General features: G+C 45.2%; 1 protein-coding gene across 2 annotated transcripts in view; it reads left to right on the forward strand.

Moving 5' to 3' along the window:
• Nucleotides 1–20,934, forward strand: part of LOC143151440 (lachesin) — a 43,150-nt gene that overhangs the window by 11,553 nt on the left and 10,663 nt on the right. The window contains exons 2-3 of one of the 2 annotated variants that reach the window (XM_076320540.1): nucleotides 16,201–16,290; nucleotides 17,402–17,523. In XM_076320540.1, coding sequence (XP_076176655.1) covers nucleotides 16,206–16,290; nucleotides 17,402–17,523 — 207 coding nt within the window. In that variant the 5' untranslated portion in view covers nucleotides 16,201–16,205. Of the gene's footprint in view, nucleotides 1–16,200; nucleotides 16,291–17,401; nucleotides 17,524–18,879; nucleotides 20,906–20,934 lie in introns of those variants that run through there. The other variant, XM_076320541.1, reaches the window with a different exon arrangement.

Raw genomic sequence — 20,934 nt, forward strand, 5'->3', positions numbered from 1 at the left:
GAACTCCGTTTATGGGAACTCGACGGGGGGGACGAGCAGTTCATATAACCGGGTAGATTCGTATAATAGGATTCCGATTATCCTCGTTACTCGGAACTTTTCGTTCGAATAACCGAAGTTCCCGTTCGGATACGTGGATCCGATCGTGGCTCGTACCTCTTGCGTTTTGAATTACCATTAGGAGTCATATTCTCGAAATACAATTACACACAATTATTATGAAATGTCGCCGAGAGACTGCTTCGTCGAAACGCTGCTTCGTAACCGAGACATATCCAGATTCGATTTCGACATCGGAGCACGAACAAACTCCGTCGGTTGAGATATATATATATATACATAATTACTTCGTATAACCGAACTAACCGAGTAAGTTCGATAGGAGTTCGCTAAATCGGGCATTGGGGAAAATTTCTTTCCAATAAATGCAGTTCTACTCTATGTATAGCTCGAGAACTGGAAAAATGACACTTGAATTAAGAGGAATGTAGTGACCGTGTGCAACAGGGATTGTGGACAATGTCGAATAATTGTAGGCCTTCGAAGACCGACGAAAACGTTCGATTCAGTACGATTCGCAATTTTTTCCAGAGCTCGACTTTTCCAGCTCCCCACAGTACGTTGACGAGAATTTAAAGTTACAAATGAAAGTGTGGAGTAGTTTTCGCGCGGCGCAAATATTTGTACCATCGACTCGGGGGATTTCTATCGCGAGCAATTTTTTTTTGCGACCGATCTTTCAACCACGACCACAAAAGCTTCTCTCCGGCGAAATTGTATAATAACTTCGGTGTCCGCTGAAACCGGAGTATCTTCGAACTCTCGGGGAATTCGCAGCGCTAGGTATGCAAGGTAACCTAAACCCAGTGTCATAATTGAATCTATGAGAAACACTGCGAATCTCGAGCGAGATTAGGAGTCGTACGACGGTTTCGGTACATCTTGACCGCTCGCGTGCTTGCACGGCCATCGTTAAACACCTCCACACGCAGCAGTTTCGAAACTGTTCTTCGCCAAACACGAGATCGGTCGTAAAATACAAATACACGAAGTCAAACGTCCTGTATGCATCCGTATCTCTGGCTCGACAATTTTCGAAACATTCCGTGCAATACTTGTTCCTGTATATTACCGGGGACTGTAATTTTCATCTTTTCTTCAATCTCTATAAAAGTATCGGACAACTCTATCTCCTTCGTTTTTATTTTCCTACTCCACGAGGAGGGATAGTATCGCGAATCGAGAAAATTTTCTAAAACATTTTTTCGCGGAAATACACGCTTCAAAATCCCCCGTTGGTACGCGCGTTCGTTAACGCGATCGGGTCTAAACGGCTCGATGAATTTCAATGAAACTTTATATTTAAATTTTACATTCTTATTTCGATACCCGATTGAATTTTTAGCGAAATCGATCCGTGGACAATGATGCCAACCTTCTCTCCAGTTTCTTTCATTTTCCTGGTACCGGTTTGTGAAAATGTTAAAAAAAATTTACTTTAAATACATTTCCTTTGCTAATATTAAAGGAACTTCCATTCGTTGGTTGTTTAATCGCAGCGTATTCCACGAATCGAAGAAAAAAAAATTCCGAAAGGTAACAACGAAGGTACAAAACGAAGAGATTCAATTTTAACGCGTTTGTTTAGCGCGAACGTAGCGGGTGATTGAACGAATCTCTCTAAATATGCGTTTTACGTAAAAACGGAAAGGTTTTATAATCGCGGTAACGTCCTCGCTTAATGTATTGCTCCTTTACGTCAAATAAACATCCATCCGACGGAATTTTTTCTACGCGCAATTATAAGGCGCTTCTCGGCCGAGATTGCAATATCAATTCTTAAAACGTATTCGTCCGTACGAAGTTTTTTTTTTACCTTTATTCGTACCCGGATTACAGCGAGCCGGTGACGACGAGGGGTGGGTTGGGGGCAGAAGGCCGAGGGACAGGAGGATCGGTGTGCCACGAAGCTCGAATGGAATTCCACGGACGATAATCGCGAGCGATATTCGTCGGGAAGGGGGCTAGGTGGGGGAAGGGGGGTAGGGGGCGGGGTTCGTTCGGCGCGCATCGCGGGACGAGCGACCGCGTACCCTTCTCCCCCCACTCCTCGCTCGTAATTCCATCGGTCGTGTTTGACTTACTTTCGCAGCCGACCTTGATCGGTGAACGCATCTCGTGTGCAACACGACGACGAAACTCATCCCGCGTCGTTGCCCCGGCGATCGGCGTGCCTCATTTCCCCCCGATTCAATTTACGATGTGACGGAAGTGCATAAGTGAATTTCGCCCCGTCCAGCAGCCGGGGTCCCTGTAATATTTTCCGCGCTACGCTCGACCGATATCCATGACGGGGCCACGGGTAAATGCAGCCAGAGAGAATCGTGCCGAAAGTAGAGAGGATGGTTGGCGTTGGAACTACCCGGCGGGCTGTCGGTGGCGGCGTAGGTAGCGGAGGCGGCAGTGGAGGCAGTGGAGGCAGTGGAGGCGGCGGTGGAGTCGGCGGTGCTCCAGAAAGCTCCTGGAGGGCGAAGTCAAGGTGGAGCCAACTTTACAGACAGTTTCAACCACAATCCTTAAGTTCCATCGTTCTCGTGGAAGCGTAAGCCAGCACGCGGCCAACCCTCCGCCTCTCCTCTCCCCTCCCCCTCCACCATTCCTATTCCCCTGTTTCAGTGCAAACCTAACTGCGGCTATTATTCGGCTGGCAGACTGCGCGCATCGATAGTCAATTTGCCATTACGTGGGCACGTACGTGCGCGGTCCTCGCGTTTGGTCGACCGATACACCGACCGTGAAGATCGAGTCGAACAGGAAACCGGGGTGGGTATGGGTGGATCGGGAGTACGCGCGGGTCTGGTTATATTCCCAGTGAACGGTGCACCGATACGACTGATTCGATTCCCGTGGGTGGTAGAGGGCGGTCGGGGGAGGATGACGGGAAGGTGAAAAATCATTTTTCAGGATCGTTAATTTCTTCGAGCACCGTGTCCGCGACTTGAACCGTGGGATATAATTGTCGGGGGGGGGGGGGGGGTACGAGGAGGGCGAACGACGGAACGTACGCAGATGGGATTGGAATTTAAACGTTCCATCGGAATACGGAGGCTCGCGCGCACAAGGGGTGTGGGTGGGTAGGTAGGTAGGTGGGTGGTTGGGGGCACGCGTTATCCACCCAACGAGAATGAAATATTATCGTTCGGGCGTATTAGTTTACGACGGTGTACGGTAACGAGGACGGAGGTAAAATTGCTTTCGAGTACCCCCATCGGATCGACTGGCCCGGAGGTGAAATTTAATAAAGCGAGAATTTTCTCTGTGGAAGTTAGGAGAGAGAGCGCCCCGGCGTTCGGCGTTCCCTTTTTGCAACAACGGTGCGGCGACGTGCGCGCGGTGGTGGTGCTAATTATTACATCTCGCGCGAAACGGTGCGGCGGGTAGAGTAGGGCTACGATGGTGCACCAGCCACCGTGCACGGGCCGTCGTTGAAATTTCAACGACGAGCACACGTCACCGTCATCCTGTTTCGTTAACGAGGGCGAGCACAGAGACAGAGAAAGAGAGATAAAGAGAGTGAGATACATACGTTGGCCGCTGCCCGGGACACCAGGGATTCACGTTTTCCCCGGAACGCACGAGTTCGAACTATCGGAGGTGTCCGTGAAGGGATCCTCGTCTCCCTTCCACCCTGGATCTGCTGCGAACCTGCAGGTCACCCTCGCGCGTACCTCACCCTCCCTCCCCCGCTCCACACCAACCCCCCCGCATCCATCGCGCTGCCGCAAGGTAAAAATTATTTCTGGACACGCGGCGGACCACTTTGCGCCGCAGATTAAAGGGTATATCGAATTCGCGCCGGAACCTTTTCCCACGACACGTGGGCAGAGCACCGGGTCGCTTTCGTCGAACCGACTCTACATCATCCCGGGCGAAACTTTTTTCCCATTGACCGGACGTCCCTTAATGGCTTATAGAAACTTTTACGATATCCTCGCGCGGAATTTCAAACGTTCTTTCGCGCGACCGAGCAACTTTCATCCCCGTCCGGACTTTGCGCTAATCGATAATAAAGTCGTCGTACTTTTTTCACCGGTCGAGCACGGAACTGTATTATTATCGGTCGGACCGGACCCGGGGTTCGTCTGTTAATCTCCGACGTTTTCCCGAATATTCTTCAATTTTAAGAGAGCGATCGATGCCAACCCAACGCGCACCCGACCACCCACTCTGGACCGACTGCTCCCTATTCCCTTCCACGGCCCCGGATCCGGTTTTCACCGTCAAATTCGCCCCCGATTAGTGCGCCGCGAAGACAAAAGCATCGAGGGCTTCGAATTCACGAGGATTAAATAGCACGATTCTATGTAGTACCCCTTTACCGCGGGCAATAACGTTCCGAGTAACGATAGCCCCCGACGTACATACGTATCGGGTTCGGTCTAAACTTCGAGAAGTTGTTGCTTCCACCGCCCGAGTCTGCTCGGACTCATCGATAGTCGATCCCCATTTCCCCGGTTTTCGGTACGTTAACGAGTGCGAGAAAGCGAGAGCGTGGAAACGAGAGGATAAAAGGAACCGTGGAAGGAAACGGAGGAAGGCGAAGAAGACGGGACGGATAAGGGAATGGGTTTCAGGAGAGAGAGTGAGAGAGAGGGGGATGGAAAGATGGGGGAGGGGAACTGCAGTTGCACTTTCCCAGATCACTCGAGGCGGCCAAATGAATATGCTAGAGAAGTTCGTCGCTCGTATAAGGCTGAAAATTTTGTAAGGAATACAAATTCCTCTTAGTTAAGTGCTATACATCGCTTCGTGGAAAGCGAGTCTGCTAAATCCGTCTCGTTGTTAGATTTCGACGGATTCGACGGTGGGTGGTGGGTACACGACACCAGACACGCGTAGCAGAGCTCTATTCGGATGCATTCGCGAAACAAATGAGTCTTAAGGATAGTTTCTTTCTTTATTCTTTTTCTTTGTACGCTTACGTCTTGTCGCGAGGTCGCGTTCCAAGTGTCGTGGATCGATAAATCCGACCGATCGAAAGAAACAGGGAATAAAAAACTACGTGGATCGAAGAAAATTCGACATCCTTTTTTATCGTCCGTCGGATTTGTCGGTTTACGACGTTCAGTTAGGACGCGGTATAACGCGGTTTCGATGTAACACGGTGCAAAAATTGCGACCTCCTGTAACGCGGTTTCAGTGTAGCTTAATAAATTTTGACAACCCGTGCAGTACCGCCCTTAACACCGAGCAAACGAAGCGCTTGCCTCGGGGTCCTTGCGGTTACTCGTACAGTTTATAAAAAATGCAAGAATTTAATTGTACCTGTCGAGGTGGTATCCAGAGTTTTTTTTTAAAGGTACTTTCAGAATTATATTATTCCCGTAAGAAATTTCAGTGAGAAACTGTATCGACGGGATTGCAGTCTGTCGTGGAATGTAGTTTGTTGAAAAATATAGGTTTTTAAAGTACATTGTGCACATCTGGATGCTTTTCGATCGATTAGAATAGCAATAGTTCCTTGTATCTCTAGTCGCCTCACACTCGGCATCTATTGTTGGTTACTTCTAACGTTCTACCGAAAATAGACGAATGCGATGACGTTGGCCGAGGCATCCTTTTTTTTTTTAACGGACTTTTAGAACTATATTATTCTTGCAGGGAATTTAAGTTAGAAACTGTGTCAATGGAATTGAGATGCACCGTAAAACGTAGTTTCCTGGAAAATATAGGTTTCCAAAGTACATTATACACTAGGCCAGAACCTGGAGACTTTTTAATTGTATCAGAATAGGAATAGCTGACCCCGTAATCTCTAGAGACAGTACCGAACCCGCTCACAGCGCGAATGTTTCCATCGCGCTGTACGGGCTTTGTTTAATACGGTCTCGACGCGATACCGAACGAATTAACTATCGTAGCACCGAATTATGGGACAGATAGACGAGGACATCGATAAAAGTCGCTAAATATTTATTTTACAAATTGAAGCGATTTGTAGGAAACCCGTTGAACAAAGTTCTCTCTCCCGTCGTTGAAATTATCGGCGTTTTCCGCGAAAAATTCATTCGACGAGCGATTTCTGGTACAAACAGGAAACGACTCTATTTGAAGGTAACTACGTACACCAAGGTCCATTAATTCTTACCGCGTTCAAGGGAAAATCACCAGTTACTGTTCCCTCTTCTCCGTTGAGCTAGGCGTTTCGTTCGGTTCCGGGGTTGGTGACTTTGCATTCGTACGGCAAGTATTAGTAGACCCTGGTGTACAAGTAAACGATATCCCATTGTTTTCAGCGAGTTTTCGAGCTTCAGTTTTGTCGATCGAAAGTACAACGCGGTCTCTCGATTATTAGCGCCCCGAGTGTACTGTTTTATTGAAAATCTCGCTATTACTGAAATTTCCGCGATAAAAAGAGTCTGTCGTTACGTGGCGTCGAAATTGCGATGGGTTTTTCATCAAAAATTTTCTCCAATTGATTTCCGTTCACCGTGTACATTCATTTTCTATACGGGAAAATATTAAAAAATCGGAATTCGCCCCCGATGTAGTTAAATTCGTCGGTTGTTCGCGAACGAACCGCACCTTGAAATATTCGTAATCGCGACAGACGATTGAAACGAAAACTTTCGTAACCCATCATCCGGCGAAGAATCGTAAACTACGACGGCGATGGTAATTCGTTCGATGCAAATCTCGCTTTTACCCCGACCCGGCCAACATCTACGCGTCAGACATCGGCGTTTCATTTCATGGTTTGCATATGCTCGCACAGACGGTGTTAAAATCGATCGAGATAGCTGCTTAAGTCGTATTAACCGAATGCCTGATTCGCGGGATAGTTTGAATGTGGTATTTAGCTGCCTGCGCGGCAAGTGTACCATGTAAACTGGCCTAATGGAGGTACGCTACGGTGGCGCAGAAGTGTAGGCATTATCCATCGGGACCTACTAGAATTGCAGTAGAATCGAATTACGAGTTAGTAACACTTTGTCACGGATTTTGCAGACACCCGTGCACCGGCACGGCCTGGTCTTTGACCCTCGCTAATTCGGCCGAGATTCTCGACGTGGACGGTGGCTAGGTACTGTGCGGAGCTGAGAAATTGACCTTTGGAAGGAATTGCGAATCGTGTCGCGTCAGACGTTTTGGTCGGTCTTCGAAGCTCTGCGACTAAGCGATAATTGTTCGGCACTGTCCACATCCTCCTTCCACACGTTACCGGGTACGTTTTCCATAACCCGTTGATCGCCACGTCACCCAAATCTGGGTTATGTTTCCACGGAGACCCCGTCACCGATCATTTCTCGACGCCATTCGATTATGTAAGGTTCCGCGAGTAATTTTCAAAATTTCTCACTCGCGTCACAAGTATTCGATAGTAACGATACGTAATTACACGTACAGAGAAAAATATTTACTCACGAACAAAAGTACCGATATTACTTTCCTACGATATTCGCTGAAACAATTCAACCCTCCGAGCGGTGAATAAGCAATCGAAGCGATCCACGTGAACGGTGCAGTGTACATAGGTGCAACTATGTTACAATAAGTAATTCTCTTACCTCGAATTAGGTTATTCTCGAACGATATGTATATGCGTCCGCGGTTCGCGTTAATAATTTTTTCTAAACGCATATACGCGTCCATAGCACTCGAAAGGTGAAACGAAACTGTAGAGAGGTTGAAAATTGAGAACAAGTAAAGAAATTGTTTTTTTTTTTTCAAACAATTTCAATCGTGCCGAAAAAAGGGAACGGATTAATTATAAGCCTCGCGGAGACCGATCCACGGTGGACGATCGACGTGTTGATTCAGTAGTAATTTTCTTAGTTGTACGATCGACGAGTAGAACCGAAACGCGTACTTTGCGTACTTGAACACCCTTTAGTCTTGTCGCGAAAAGATTCCGAGTGTTTATTTAGGCGGGGGTTGCTGCTCGTCGTCGTTGCGGGACGAAAACGAGGGTGGGCGTAGTAAATCCGGTGAGAAGATTAGCTGAATGCAAAGGAACCGTCGGAATTCGACGAACTAAGGAGCTTTGACCCGTGGAACGGGGGGAATTCGATAAGAGCGGCCCAGAAAAGCATGTACAGTTTTTTAAGTGTACTGTGGGAACGAGGCGCTAAGGAGTCAGAGGGGGGGGATTGAAGAGGACGGAGAGTGGGCAAAGAACGCGAAGACAGTGGCAGATCCCTCCCCGAAGAAGGTGGAAAACTCGTAAGTAATAGCCCCGACAGCAAACCTGGTAAAATGAACGGATAGACGATGCCATGTAGCGACTCCTATTTCCTTTCGCGTTTCTGAAGTCAGGATTGCTAGGGCGAGGGGGGGCGAGCGGGCGGGCGGGGCGGGACGGACGAGTACCGCGGGAAAACGAGAGGGATGGGAACAGCGGAAAGACAGAAGAAGGGGCAGGGAGAGGAACGAAACAGACCGAGAAACGGAAAAGAAAGGAAAGACGAGCCCCTCTACACGGAAAGAGCCGAAGTTGCCTTCCCTTTTTCCCTTACTTTCCTTTCGCCTACATATCTCTCCCCGTGCTCTCTTACCGGGAGCCTTCTTGTTGTACTGCCGTGGGTGTCGGTTAAGCTCTAACGTTTAAGACCTTCCAAACAGACTTCGAAGCTTTCCAGACGCATTTTATGTGCAGCCAGCCAGACGCTCCCGAGCGTAGAATATTTTTCGTTCTAACCGCGGGGAAAACCGTACCCAATTTAATAGCGGGCCGAAATTAGCGAGGGCACAGCCGGGTGTAACAATGTAGTACTCGGGAACAAGTCGGGCAAAAATTTTCGGGGATTTCGCATCTACGCAATCATTATAAATAATAACAACGACGACGAAACCGTTTCCCGACGGTCCCGCGGGACGTTCGCAACAACGAAGAATAAGCAACGGTAAAACGAAGCGAAATAGGTTTAGTCGTTCGTGGTTGCGAAACGGTAGATAAAACGAGTGAAATATTCAAAATGGTTTCTTTTCATAGACGACGATTCGAATGAATTTTCCATCGAAAAATTTCGAAACTTTAACGAACCGATCGTCGAAAGATATATTATATTTAGACAGCGAAGCTTTATGTCGGAGGAAGGACGGCGGATGCTTTATTAATTCGGTTATTCCCGTATCCGTGGTACGGTTGCGATAGAGTATTGATAACCGGTGAGTAATTATGCACCCGTGAGATCATTTTACACGATGTTCAGAGGAGCTGACTTCATGGAGAATCAAAGACGCTTTTGGTACTCGAACCACGTCCGGTTTCCTTGGAGTCAGCAGTGACCAACAGAACACGGCTCATTGGACCCTCAGAGAAGCAGGCACTCGTTGCCTGTTATTCTCTCGGTAATACAGCATGCAATTCTCGTACCCGCGTTTATAATACTCTGTGCATGCACTTTGGATAGACGAGCAAATGTATACTCGGCGTGGTAATTGGTGTTTCGATGTTTAATTTGCTATGGCACAGCTAATGACGGATATTCAAAAGATCCTGTGACACTGTTTCGCGTTTAATTATATTCCGCGTTCGAGGTAAATACCTGCGTTCGAAACATCTGGATTCTGCACGGACCGCGATACAACCGAGAAACTCAGGAATACTGCGCCGGAGAATTAAAACGGTTACGATATTAAAGCGGTGCCATATTTTATTAATATTTATTCGAACGATATTTCGTATCGTTAAAAATAATCCATGATTCGATGACAGACCCGAGGTGTTCGAGAAAAAAATTATTTGTTAGAGGGGCCGAAAGAGTGGTAACGTATTTTATTAATATTTATTTGGACGATATTTTATACGATTAACGGTAATCTATAATGCAACGGTAGATGGAGGTGTTCAAGGAAAGAGTTATTCGTCAAACGAGGTCGAAAAAGTGGCACTGTATTTTATTGTTATTTATGTAAATTTTATAATCTCAGATAGGATCAGACCGGATCGAGTTTCTTAAACGGAACCAAAGTGGGCGATAAAAAAAATTCTGATTTATGACTGTAATTGTTACCAATGGAAGATACGCTTGCGACAGAGATCGCGTTACAAAAATTAGTTCGAGCAAATTTAATATCAAATAAGGGAGCGGTACCAAATGGTATACAACAAGGCGTTAAATTTTATTAACTCGAGGATAGCAGGAAAATTTATTTGGCCATTAATAATTTTATAAGGAAGATAGTATCGGCTAACTTCCTACGTGCTTCCAATGTTTGCAACGTAATTTGTAGGAGACAAGACGCAGCAATTTATGCGGTACCATTTCTAATAAGAGCTGACATTTGAGTCGGTGCGGGGACGAAGATATCACGTCTGCATACTCCAACTATGAATGCACAGGAACGTGTAAGGTACAATAGGTCGAGTTGTTTATAAAGTTGAACGGGAGGAGCGGTTCGAAATTAAAAAAAAAAAAGAAAAAAAAATTCCGCTGACTGCGATTACAAATTGCGCGCGAAAATGAGTAAAGCTCGTGAATAATCGTCGGTGATCAATTACGAGAGAGGAGTATTTTTGTTACCATCGTTTTCGCATTTACCAAATAGTCACGGTGGTTTCGATTTTCAGCGCGATCGAACGTCAATTTTTTAATTCAGGTTCCTCCCTTTTTGCGACTGTGAATCATCACCAATTACGAGAGAGGAGTATTTTCGTTACGATAGTTTTCGTATTCACCAGCTAGCCAACGGTAGTTTCAATTTTCAGCGCGATCGAATGTCAATTTTCTAATCCGAATTCGCGTCCCATTTGTAATTGTAAATTATCGCCGGTCGTGGTTAGTTCTTACCTAAGAGTGCTCCGCAACATTTCACTTTCGTAGGATTACTATGCAAAAGTGCAATCACTAAAAGCTTTTCTCCGTTGTTTCGGTTACGGTGTTGTCCTACTGTAAATATTGTCTAAACAATGAAAAAAAAAAAAAAAGAAGAACAACATCAACAAAAACAGAGAAAAAAAGAGAACAGGATAACAAGAAAGCAGTTAATAGTGGACGAGGCGCCACTCGACTACCTTGTATACTCGCCTAAAACGCACGGTGAGTCCGGTAAAACGCGTTGCGCTTTCGCAGGACTGTTTAACGGGAATATGTATGCATGTCGGTCGTCGTGGTTCACAGCGTCGGCGCTGCCGTAATTTTCGCTCACCGGTGTACGTATGTACGAGAAAGCGCGGGCGAATTTTTAAAGGTTTAACTTCGTACGAACAGGACACCGCGCGCGAGATTTTCATTTGCACGGTTCCATCTCGCGGCGAATACAAACGCTCCGCTCGTCGATGCGTTTGTCACTCTACACGGCCTGTGTGTTTATCATACGTACACGTACAAAAATTGTTTTGAAAGTTCCCAGCGAAATTATCCCCTTTGCGCGACCGATTTTTCCTACGTGTAAACGAATACCCGTTCGTATCGTGTAGGGACGGTCTCTGCGGAAACGAAAATCTAATTATCAGCCTTTTTTTTTCCGTCGAGAATACGGAGGAAATATATTTGAGAGAAAGAGTCGAGAATTCGGTCGAGAGAGATTCGAAGACGACATTAAAAGTAATTTTTCCTCGGGAAAATTATAGTCGTTTGCATTATTCGCGATTTCGAAAATTAATTACGAACGTTTGCATTATGTCGTCGATTCGATCGATCGTGGCGCGCGTTTTTGTTCGAAACACCGTCTTTTGGGAAGCGAGACGTTTAGATAAATCTTGAACCCTTCAGACGATCGAGAAGAGCGAACAATTTTCGTTTTGAAGATTAATTTTTCGTTTGCACACCAGCGACGGATATTATTTTTCATATCGGTAACGGCGATAAAAGGTAATTGGGTTGTTCTAATTCTGGCGAAACACCTTCTGTTTGTGCACCGATTATATGTACGTGTATTGGTATTTAATAAAAGTCGAAAGTATCTCGTACTTATTTTGTCCTCTTTTTTTTTTTTTATTCTCTCTCTGCGATACTTGGAATCCGACGTTGGTTAAATGTCCCGTACTATAATACTTAAGTGAAAAGTTAAAAGTAAGTGAAAAGTTCGGGTCGATAATGCCGAAAGTTTCTGGGTAATACAAAATCATGGATATCATAATGCGCTCGATGGCGGTATTACCACAACGATTTAAATATCATGGTGTGGTGGGTAACCTCGACGACCTGAAAGCGTTAACGAAGCTATCTGGCCGATCAATTAATTATGTAATATAAATATGTAAATTCAATGTATCGCGATATCCGGAGTAACGGGTGGGATAGTACTTCCGGTTTCGTTGCCCAAATAAATGTTCATCGGGCGGTAAATATCGGCCCGTTCCATAAGTAATGAGAATTTTCCGTTGGGACGGAAACTACAGACGAACAAAATCCAACTGTTACGCTCGAAGAAGTGTTTTAGGAACTCGATCCGATTCGTTCCACCGGGTATCTTAAAATATCTTGGAAAGCCGCGTAAATTGGAAAAGATGAATAACCGCGGGAAACGTCCGTAGGAGAATTACCAACGAAACTGCGAATGGAAGATGAAAAGCTGAGATACATAATAACATTAAACGTACGAGACAGTGGCTGAATCCAAGTGGACACCATTGCGCCAGAGGCGAAACCAAGTTTGCACCTTGAGACAATCTTGAGTGTATTATGAGATATGCGAGGAGTTACACGCAGTAATGTCTCGGGTATTGATCAAATTGGTTTCACAAATTTGCGATCGGTAGCCATCCCCATCATCGTCTGACCACTTCCGATAAACGATTCCGTATCCGTGTTTCGTTTATTGATAATTGGGAGTTCCGATTTGGTGAACATTATGCGAGACTCCATTTATCGGAACGAAATTTTCGTCAATCCTCGATTCAGCGCAATTCTATGGGACTTTTATTGTACAAATTAGCGTCGAGCGTTACTTCGGTGTATGAATACCCGTTACGAGCGAAAATGAAAACAAAATATATTTATGCTTCGTTTTCGTCGATTCGTAATTGATCAAGTCGAATCGTTTCGCAGACCCTCGTCGATTTGAATGGAATTTGGCACGCTTGTAAGTCCACGTGTACAAAAATCGTAACCGAAATTATAGCCGTTGATGACCGGCCAGTTATGAAAAAAGTGAGCGTAAAGTGTGGAAAAACCGCTTATTGTTGGTCGAGTAGACTCGAGTAGCAGAGCGTCCCAACCAACGGTAATTGTGGCGTAGTAATGGCAAGCGCAGGAGGCTGGTAATATTTTGACACGAGATGTTCGTGGTGTAATATACACTTATGTTTTCATTGTTTCTACGACGAATTTCAGCTAAATTTCTACGGTTGCCACTACGCCACAGTTACCGCCGGTTGGGGCGCTCTATTATTCAAGTGTACCTGACTCAGCTGTTCTTCCAAACTTTACACTTATCTTTTTCACGACTGGCTAATCATCGTCACAATTCCGGTTACGATTATTCCACGCGCGGACCTATAAGATTGCATTTTTTCGAAATCAACGAGAATCGGTTTGCAATGATTGAAAAGATCTTCAATTACACGGCTGCAATAATTGAATTTCGAGAACACGGTCCCCGATAGTAACTCAAAACGTAAGAGAGATACGCTCGGTATATCGGAATAGATTGAAACCACGAAGAGATTGGAAACCAGCGAGACAGCAGTTTCTTTATCCAAAGTGTTCGATATTGGAAAATCAACGATATCCAACATTAAGAAAAACGAATGTATTCAAAATAATAAAGTACTGAAATTGAAGTAGCGATAAATGGAAAGAATTTTGCCAATCGAAATGTTGCGCGTCGGTCCGAAGAACGATTGCTCGAAATAAAAGTAACAAGTATACTCGATGAACTATATCGAGAACCTACTCGGTTGTATGAATTACTTGTTCTACTACACTTCCAGGAACCTCAAACCTTATCGGTGCGCGGAGTCTATTCCGATCAACCGAACCCGTCGAAATCGCTATTGGAAATAAAAAGAGAGAAAAAAAGAACGTGCATTCCCAAACAGAAGAAGGGTGCTCCCCCCACCGTGACGACGCACGGCCCCGTATCGAAGAATGCACAACTCGAGGAATTTGTCTGGGAAAATTCGATTCGCCCATCGAACTCCCCGAATATTGCGCCGACGTACCAAAAATCTTTTCAGTAGTTTTCGATATTATTTAAACCGGCGGAAATAGGGGAAACACGAACGATCGCGGACGGGAGCATCCTTTTTCCGTGACTTCTTTCAATCGGGGGAAAGAAATTTGTAGAAAAAGGAGGGTTTGAAAAGCGGATAAGTGGCAGGTCGTCGTTGAGAATGAAGACGGTCGTGCGATCGTAAACGAGCGGTGTTCCAGCGTCCTTTTCAGAAACGCGATGGAGAAAGAGGGAAAGAGGAGAGCAGTACGTATTACTTACGCGCCGGTGAATACGCGTACCTTCTCGCGTGGCTTTCTACCGTATACCCTCCAGTGTTGGTCAGGGGGGTTATTTAAGTTAAATACGTCAGCCGCGGTGCAATTTTCGGCAATGCAAAGAGAACGCGAACCCCCCGAAGTCATAAAGAGCCCCAGACTTCGGCGCGAGCAAAATTTTCATTTGGAGCGGCCTGTACGTGCGAACGTTCGCCCCGCGCACGTGTGTCGCGCGAATCGCGAGTGTGCGTATCGCGTGGCACCAAGAGTGGGGCGCCATCGAGGATACTCGGCGGAGGGTAGTAGCTGAAAAGGGAAGAGCAGAGGCAGGAGGAGAGAGGCACCCACTATTCGAGTATTATTGCGGTGCTGGCTACGGGAGGGTGAGGATGGGATATATCAACGGTTGGCGTTTATGTGGCGACCAACTGTCGAGTTAATATTCACGCGATTCAGGTTGACCCCTTCTCCGTTACCGCGTCTGTAGACGACGTCGCGAAATTCTCCACTTCGGGCTTTTTCCCTTTGGATCACCGATCTCGATATCTCCACCTTTTGTTCGTGCGCCTACCCGACACCCTCGTTGCTACCCCTTAGTCGAGACCGGGAACAGATCTGAAATTGATCGTATAGGCTGTTCGCTAACTCACGATGCGATTGAAAGGAACGTTCCTCGTTCGAAATTAAGCGGAGAATCTGATCCATTTTCGTGTATTCGGGAATAATTCTATTCGTTGATATCAACCAGACAAAATTTGCGATTTCTCGTATAAGTTATTAGATAACTTACGGTGCGATCGAGAAGAAGATTCCTCGTTCGAAATTAAGCGGAGAATCTAATCCATTTTCGCGTATTCGGGGATAATTCAATTTGTTGACATCAACGAGACAAAATTTGCGATTGTTCGTACAAGTTGCGAGCTGACTTACGTGGTGATCAAGAAAAAGATTCCTTGTTCGAAATTAAGTAAAGAGTCTGATCCATTTTCGTGTATCAACCGATACTTCTGGTCATTGCTGTCAACATTCTCCCGGACAAGGTGGAGAAATTGATTGTGCTGGTTGCCCGGTCGTTGGATGTGTAACGGAAAAGGAGGTTATTCCTCGCTCGAAAATAAGTCGAAAATTGTGAAATGAAATTTTTCTACGTGGTTCTCGTTCATGAAAAAAAATCGGATTTCCAATTTCATCGGATGTACGTGCACTCGACATTTCGAATAGACATCCATCACATCACTGTACGATAGATCATGCTGTCCAACTTGTCAAAATTTTTTCTATGTTCTTAGAGGCGTAGTCGCGTCACGGCGACATACATTTGAAAACTTCCAGGCCGGTTTAATATCTTCGAAAATATGTAACACGCACGAGAAATATAAAATATTCTGCGTCCGGTGGAGATCCTAAAACGCGACAAATTACCTATCGTACATTTTTCTTTGAAATACGAAATAATTCCAGAATACTGTTCTTAATCAATCAATCTATACATCGGGCATACTTGTATAATTTTTTGAAAACGAAACCCCGTACAAAATACTCGTAGTTTATATTTTGAATGTACGTTTAGGCGCGAAATCATCTCCCTGTCGGCCGCGTCACGAGTCATTGGACGTTGCACGTATATTGGCGTGCAGAAGATCCGGTGAAATTCATGGAAATCATTTTTCCGATTTTATGGTCCGATTAGGATTAATTTAAGTTCGTTCGGTGTTATTACACCGGAGAGACTTTCATGGAGGAGAGAGAATGTTTCTCGAATTAGACGAGAAAATATAAATTTCGTGCTGATGTAAGATGCAAACTGTAATTTCTGTTACAGTACGTATGGCGTATGGCCTACTCAATGGTATGGCATCGCGGGACATTGTTCTTTGCTTCTACCTCGCCGCGTTCCTCTATTCAAGTTTCGGTAAGAGTCAAATGATATTTCCTTCTAGAAGCGCAAGCACTCTTCATCCGTTTCTCCAACGGTGAAGAAAGGGAAGGATAAGAGACGGGGTGGAAACAAGTTTGAATTGGCCGGAATACGAAAGCCAAAGTTACAAGTTTTTAATCCTTACAAAATGATGCGAACGAATACCACCGTTGTATCCGTAATAGCATCGCGGCAGTACTTTTTCTCCCCGTTGCGTTTCTTTGCTCCACTTTTCGGTAAGAATCAAATAAAATGCCTCTAAAAGCACTATCGGGAGTCTCGGGCTTTCCGTAAAAGCATTCCCCGTGAAGGAGGCAAGGTAGAAATTACAAGACTGTACGGCTAAATGTTACAACTGTTCTCACCCCGAGAGGAAGAAAAGGAAAAAAAAAAGGAGGAAAGACAAAACAAAACAAACCTAAAAAAAGAAGAAAGGAAGAAAGAAAGATAGCAAACAGAGCAAAGCAACATTCCGACGCTCACTTACGCGTCGTATTCTTTATGAAAATCGCGTCGACCTATCGAGTGAGTATTTTCGTCCCACCTCCGTATCCCAAGGAACGCTCTATTATTTAATTAAGTATCGGAACTCGCGCGTTGATACGGTTAATAAATACCCTCACCCCCTTGGCGCGCGATACCTTTTCTTTCGTATTATTTTTTTTTTTTTCTCCTTCGCACCGCCGAACCATCCACCCCTCCGGCCCAACAACGTGCCACGTGGCACGCGGCAAAAAAGCGCGCCGACGAAGGAAGAGAAACGAAGCTGAATAGCCCGGCGGAAAAAGAATTATTGCCCCTCATAACTTTGCTCGCGTACAGTTACTACGAGTCCTATATATGGGAGCGATATGCATGACGAACTAGATCAAGCCAGTCGGTAAAAGAGATGTAAAGATTAAGAGAAATCAATATCGAACGGGGGATGAACGGAGGCGGGAATCGTTTCTCCGATGGAAAACGTAGATTTAAAAGGGCCATATCGGTCTAACGCGGGACTCCGCGCCTTGCTACGTTTGTTTCCAGGGTTGGCGTATACCTAAGCTAATTAGACGTAAAGTTGCCGGCTCGTTAATTGCACGATCGTTAATTATGTCCGACCTAGGTCAAGCGATGCCGAAGTCCGAGCTCCAGCCAGAATTTCTAGCACTCCTGGAGAACCATACGGTCATTCAAGGTCGTGACGTCTCCTTCACCTGCGTCGTTAATCATCTTCAATCTTACCAGGTAATTGCATCCACACGTCGGTGTAATTAGTAAGTCGATTAAGGGCACCGTTCGAAATCGTAAGTAGCGGCCTGAATCGCATTTCCGCGAATAGTTTCGCCACGAGACTCGAACACGTCGGATCGTTTATAGTTACGACAGCCCGATGTCTAAATTCGCTAATAAGTTTTCGAAGAAGTATTCACAGCGGGAAGTCCCGAACGATATTATCCCCCGGCTCCGATACGATATTCGGATCCTATACAGAGTGTTTCCGAACTAGGTGGTCAAACTTCACGAACAGATTCCGTCCGCCGCTGTAGGGACGAAGGAGAATCGTATAAACATGGAGTACCGGGAACGCTTCGCGTTCGTGTTTGCGACCGTTCGCAAACACCGTTACCGTTCTCGTTTTGTTATTTTAAATACAAACGATTACGACTCGGTTTTCTCGACTGTGGTCAATTTATCAATTCGTACGTGTTTCTTCGATCGTGGGTAATTTATTAATTCGTGTATCCGATAGTAGCAACGATCGGCTACAATGAGCCTTTTTTATGAAAAAAGAAACATTTTTTGGATATTTTTAATACCAGAATGCGTAACTGAACGAAAATTGACCGGGTTTTGTTTAAAGCGTTTATTTGGCGGATCGACGGAAATGTCTGGAAAATGGTGATCGAACTTAAAGGATACGTTCTGTGTGTACACGGTCGAACGTCGATTATCCGAACTAATCGGAAGACAAATCCGTTCGGATAAGCGGGTTTTCGGATAATCGGTCCGGAAGAATCGAGTTCGCGTATACGTCGTAAAACGAGCGGAGATGAAACAATTTTCAAACATGAACGTTCGTTACGTGGAAGAGTACGTAACTGGAAAAAATAATTAATCGTTTTTAGATACCACTACACCTCGAACACACTTCAAAATGTACATCCGTGGAGTTTTTCTATTTGCTGTTTTAACCGTTGTTATATAATATCAGCTGTATCCAGCCGTGCCTCCGTTTGTTTCATCGTATTTATCATTATTTTCGTCAAGAACGAATAAAATGATATCATCGTAATTGTATACCCCGAATGAAAACTTTTATCTTGGTCTAACTAAACGTGCTCGGTACTACAGTTTTTAAATCGAAAATTTAAACGTTGTTGTATACGCAATTTAAACATCTGACCCATTCTATGCCGGATAATCGACGTTCTACCGTATTTTTATGTCCCCTGTCTTACTTTATTTCATATCGCGCGACTGAAAATATCCGAATTCAAACAAATTTATGCCTTAAATACAGTAGCATGGAAGTAACAGTCAAAATTGCGAATAAATATTCATAATCCCATATGTACACCCACCGGTAATACAACATTTCAACATCGTTACAGGATCGATAATCGAGATGTCACGGCTCACAGTCGCTTCGAATTTCCGTTTATTTCGAATAAAATAATTCGTCCTCCAAGAAGTTAACGAATCGTTGTAACGAAAATCGGTCGTAACACCGGCAAGAAAGCGGTGCTCTCTTTCATCCTTAAGAGGAACGGAACACGCTCTTAAAGTTTCATCGCTTTTCGAAAAATGTATCGTGCGCGAATCGATGCAATGTCCAATTTTTCGATACACGTGCGCGAGACGCGAAATGTCGGCCGAAAACAACGTCAAGTTGTGAAATCGTTGATCGAAACAACGTAACGCAAATCACGTACACGGGATCCAGCTCGAGCCGGTTCCTGTATCGATAATGATAAACTACGTATGTACGTGTGCGCGCTTCCATCGGTCCACACCCAGTTCTGTCCAGAACTCCTTGTGGGACAGACTCGCCGAGTAATTCACTTTCGAGAAGAAGTCCAAGTTTGATTGCGCGCTCGAATCGACAATCGCTTCTATCGCGAGATGAAACGTTCTTGGCGCGTGTTTGGAGGATTTCGTCCTTCTGGATTCAAAGAATGGGAAGGTACGAAGGAGGAGCGGCGGAAGAAGAAGAAGAAGAAGAAGAAGAAGTAGTAGAAGAAGTGGAAGAAATGGAAGAAGTGGAAGAAGAAGAAGTGGAAAAAGTGGCGGCATAGAGAACCAAATGTTACTCGACGGAGGGAGTATCCGGGGAAAAGAAAGGAAGCTCCAAAGAAGGGATATAAATCAGTGCCGCTAATATAAGAGTACAACATGAATGGGCCTGATTTTCGCCAGTTGCAAGAGAACCGTCCTTTCTTTCGCTTCCTCGTGATCTGGCTCCCCAGTTTCATCGTATATATATTCCCTCCTCGAAACGTTCGAGACTCACCGTAATAAAATCTGTAACATCGTAGGAGACGCGACATCGAATTCAGCGAACAATTATTCGCGTCGTTCGAGGATGGGTAAACGATGGTTTCGTATCGAGTGTACCCGATGGTCTGAGAACAATTTCGATGTTCTCGGTGTCAAGAAGACACCCTCCCCCTCCCCCCTCCCATTACGCGCGCGTTGTTCCTCCCTTGTATCACTCTTTGGCGCTTTCACGGCTCGGTGTAAATATTTCACGAAATTCGTTCGACGATTTCCACGTCGACAGTAATTATTTTAAACGGCGTGATCGATCGGATCCGTTAGGTTCCGTATACACGGAGCGATACTCAATGTCGTCTAACGTTAGAGATATTAACAGGTAGATCGGAGTGGTACGATGCTCGCGCTGGCGATCAATGCTGATTGTTTGCGTAAAAATTGTCCCGCCAACAGGTAGAATTATTCCGTCGAGCAGAAGCGGCGAGAGCAGTCCATCAGCCGTTATTTATGCACACCTTAAATTCTATTGCCGCTGGATCAAAACCCGGCTTTTGTTCGCGATTTAAAAGCCCTTTCAGCCGTTCAATAGAACCGTAGTTTGAAATACGACAGATCGAGCACGCAGGAAGTATGTTCGCGCAAACGAGACCGACCGAGGCTACGAACCCGATCGGAATTTGAATCCCGGAATCCAATAACAGTGTTCAGTGACTTGTGCCGCGAACCTCAAGTAAATAATTACATTTCGAGCGCCGGTGCTTGGAAGTGAATTCTCAGATTTGCGGTAATGAGGAACCAACGATCCGTGGATCACGGATCGATGTCCGTTTATGGGCCAGACAGTGAACGGGGCTATTTTTCGTGCCCGAATTTGGTTTGGTTAATTCCCCTTTAGAGTAAATAGCGCACCACGTCGATCGATCATCGCGGAGGAAGTTAACGCGTGCACATCGAAATGTTTGTTGCTTGCCTTTCGATTCGGTTAAATAATTGAGGAATAATATCGATTGATACACGTCGCATTTACGGTTCAATTTTATTTATCTGTTTCGTTGTACGTCTTTATTTCTTCCTCTGTTCGAAGCAACGTTGTCCGTTTCGAAGCGCGGGCAAACAAGGATTAAGACTCGAGGTAATAAAAACTCTTTGTTTCCCTCCCTG

Source organism: Ptiloglossa arizonensis, chromosome 9 (assembly GCF_051014685.1).
Source record: "Ptiloglossa arizonensis isolate GNS036 chromosome 9, iyPtiAriz1_principal, whole genome shotgun sequence".
Lineage (NCBI taxonomy): Eukaryota > Metazoa > Arthropoda > Insecta > Hymenoptera > Colletidae > Ptiloglossa > Ptiloglossa arizonensis.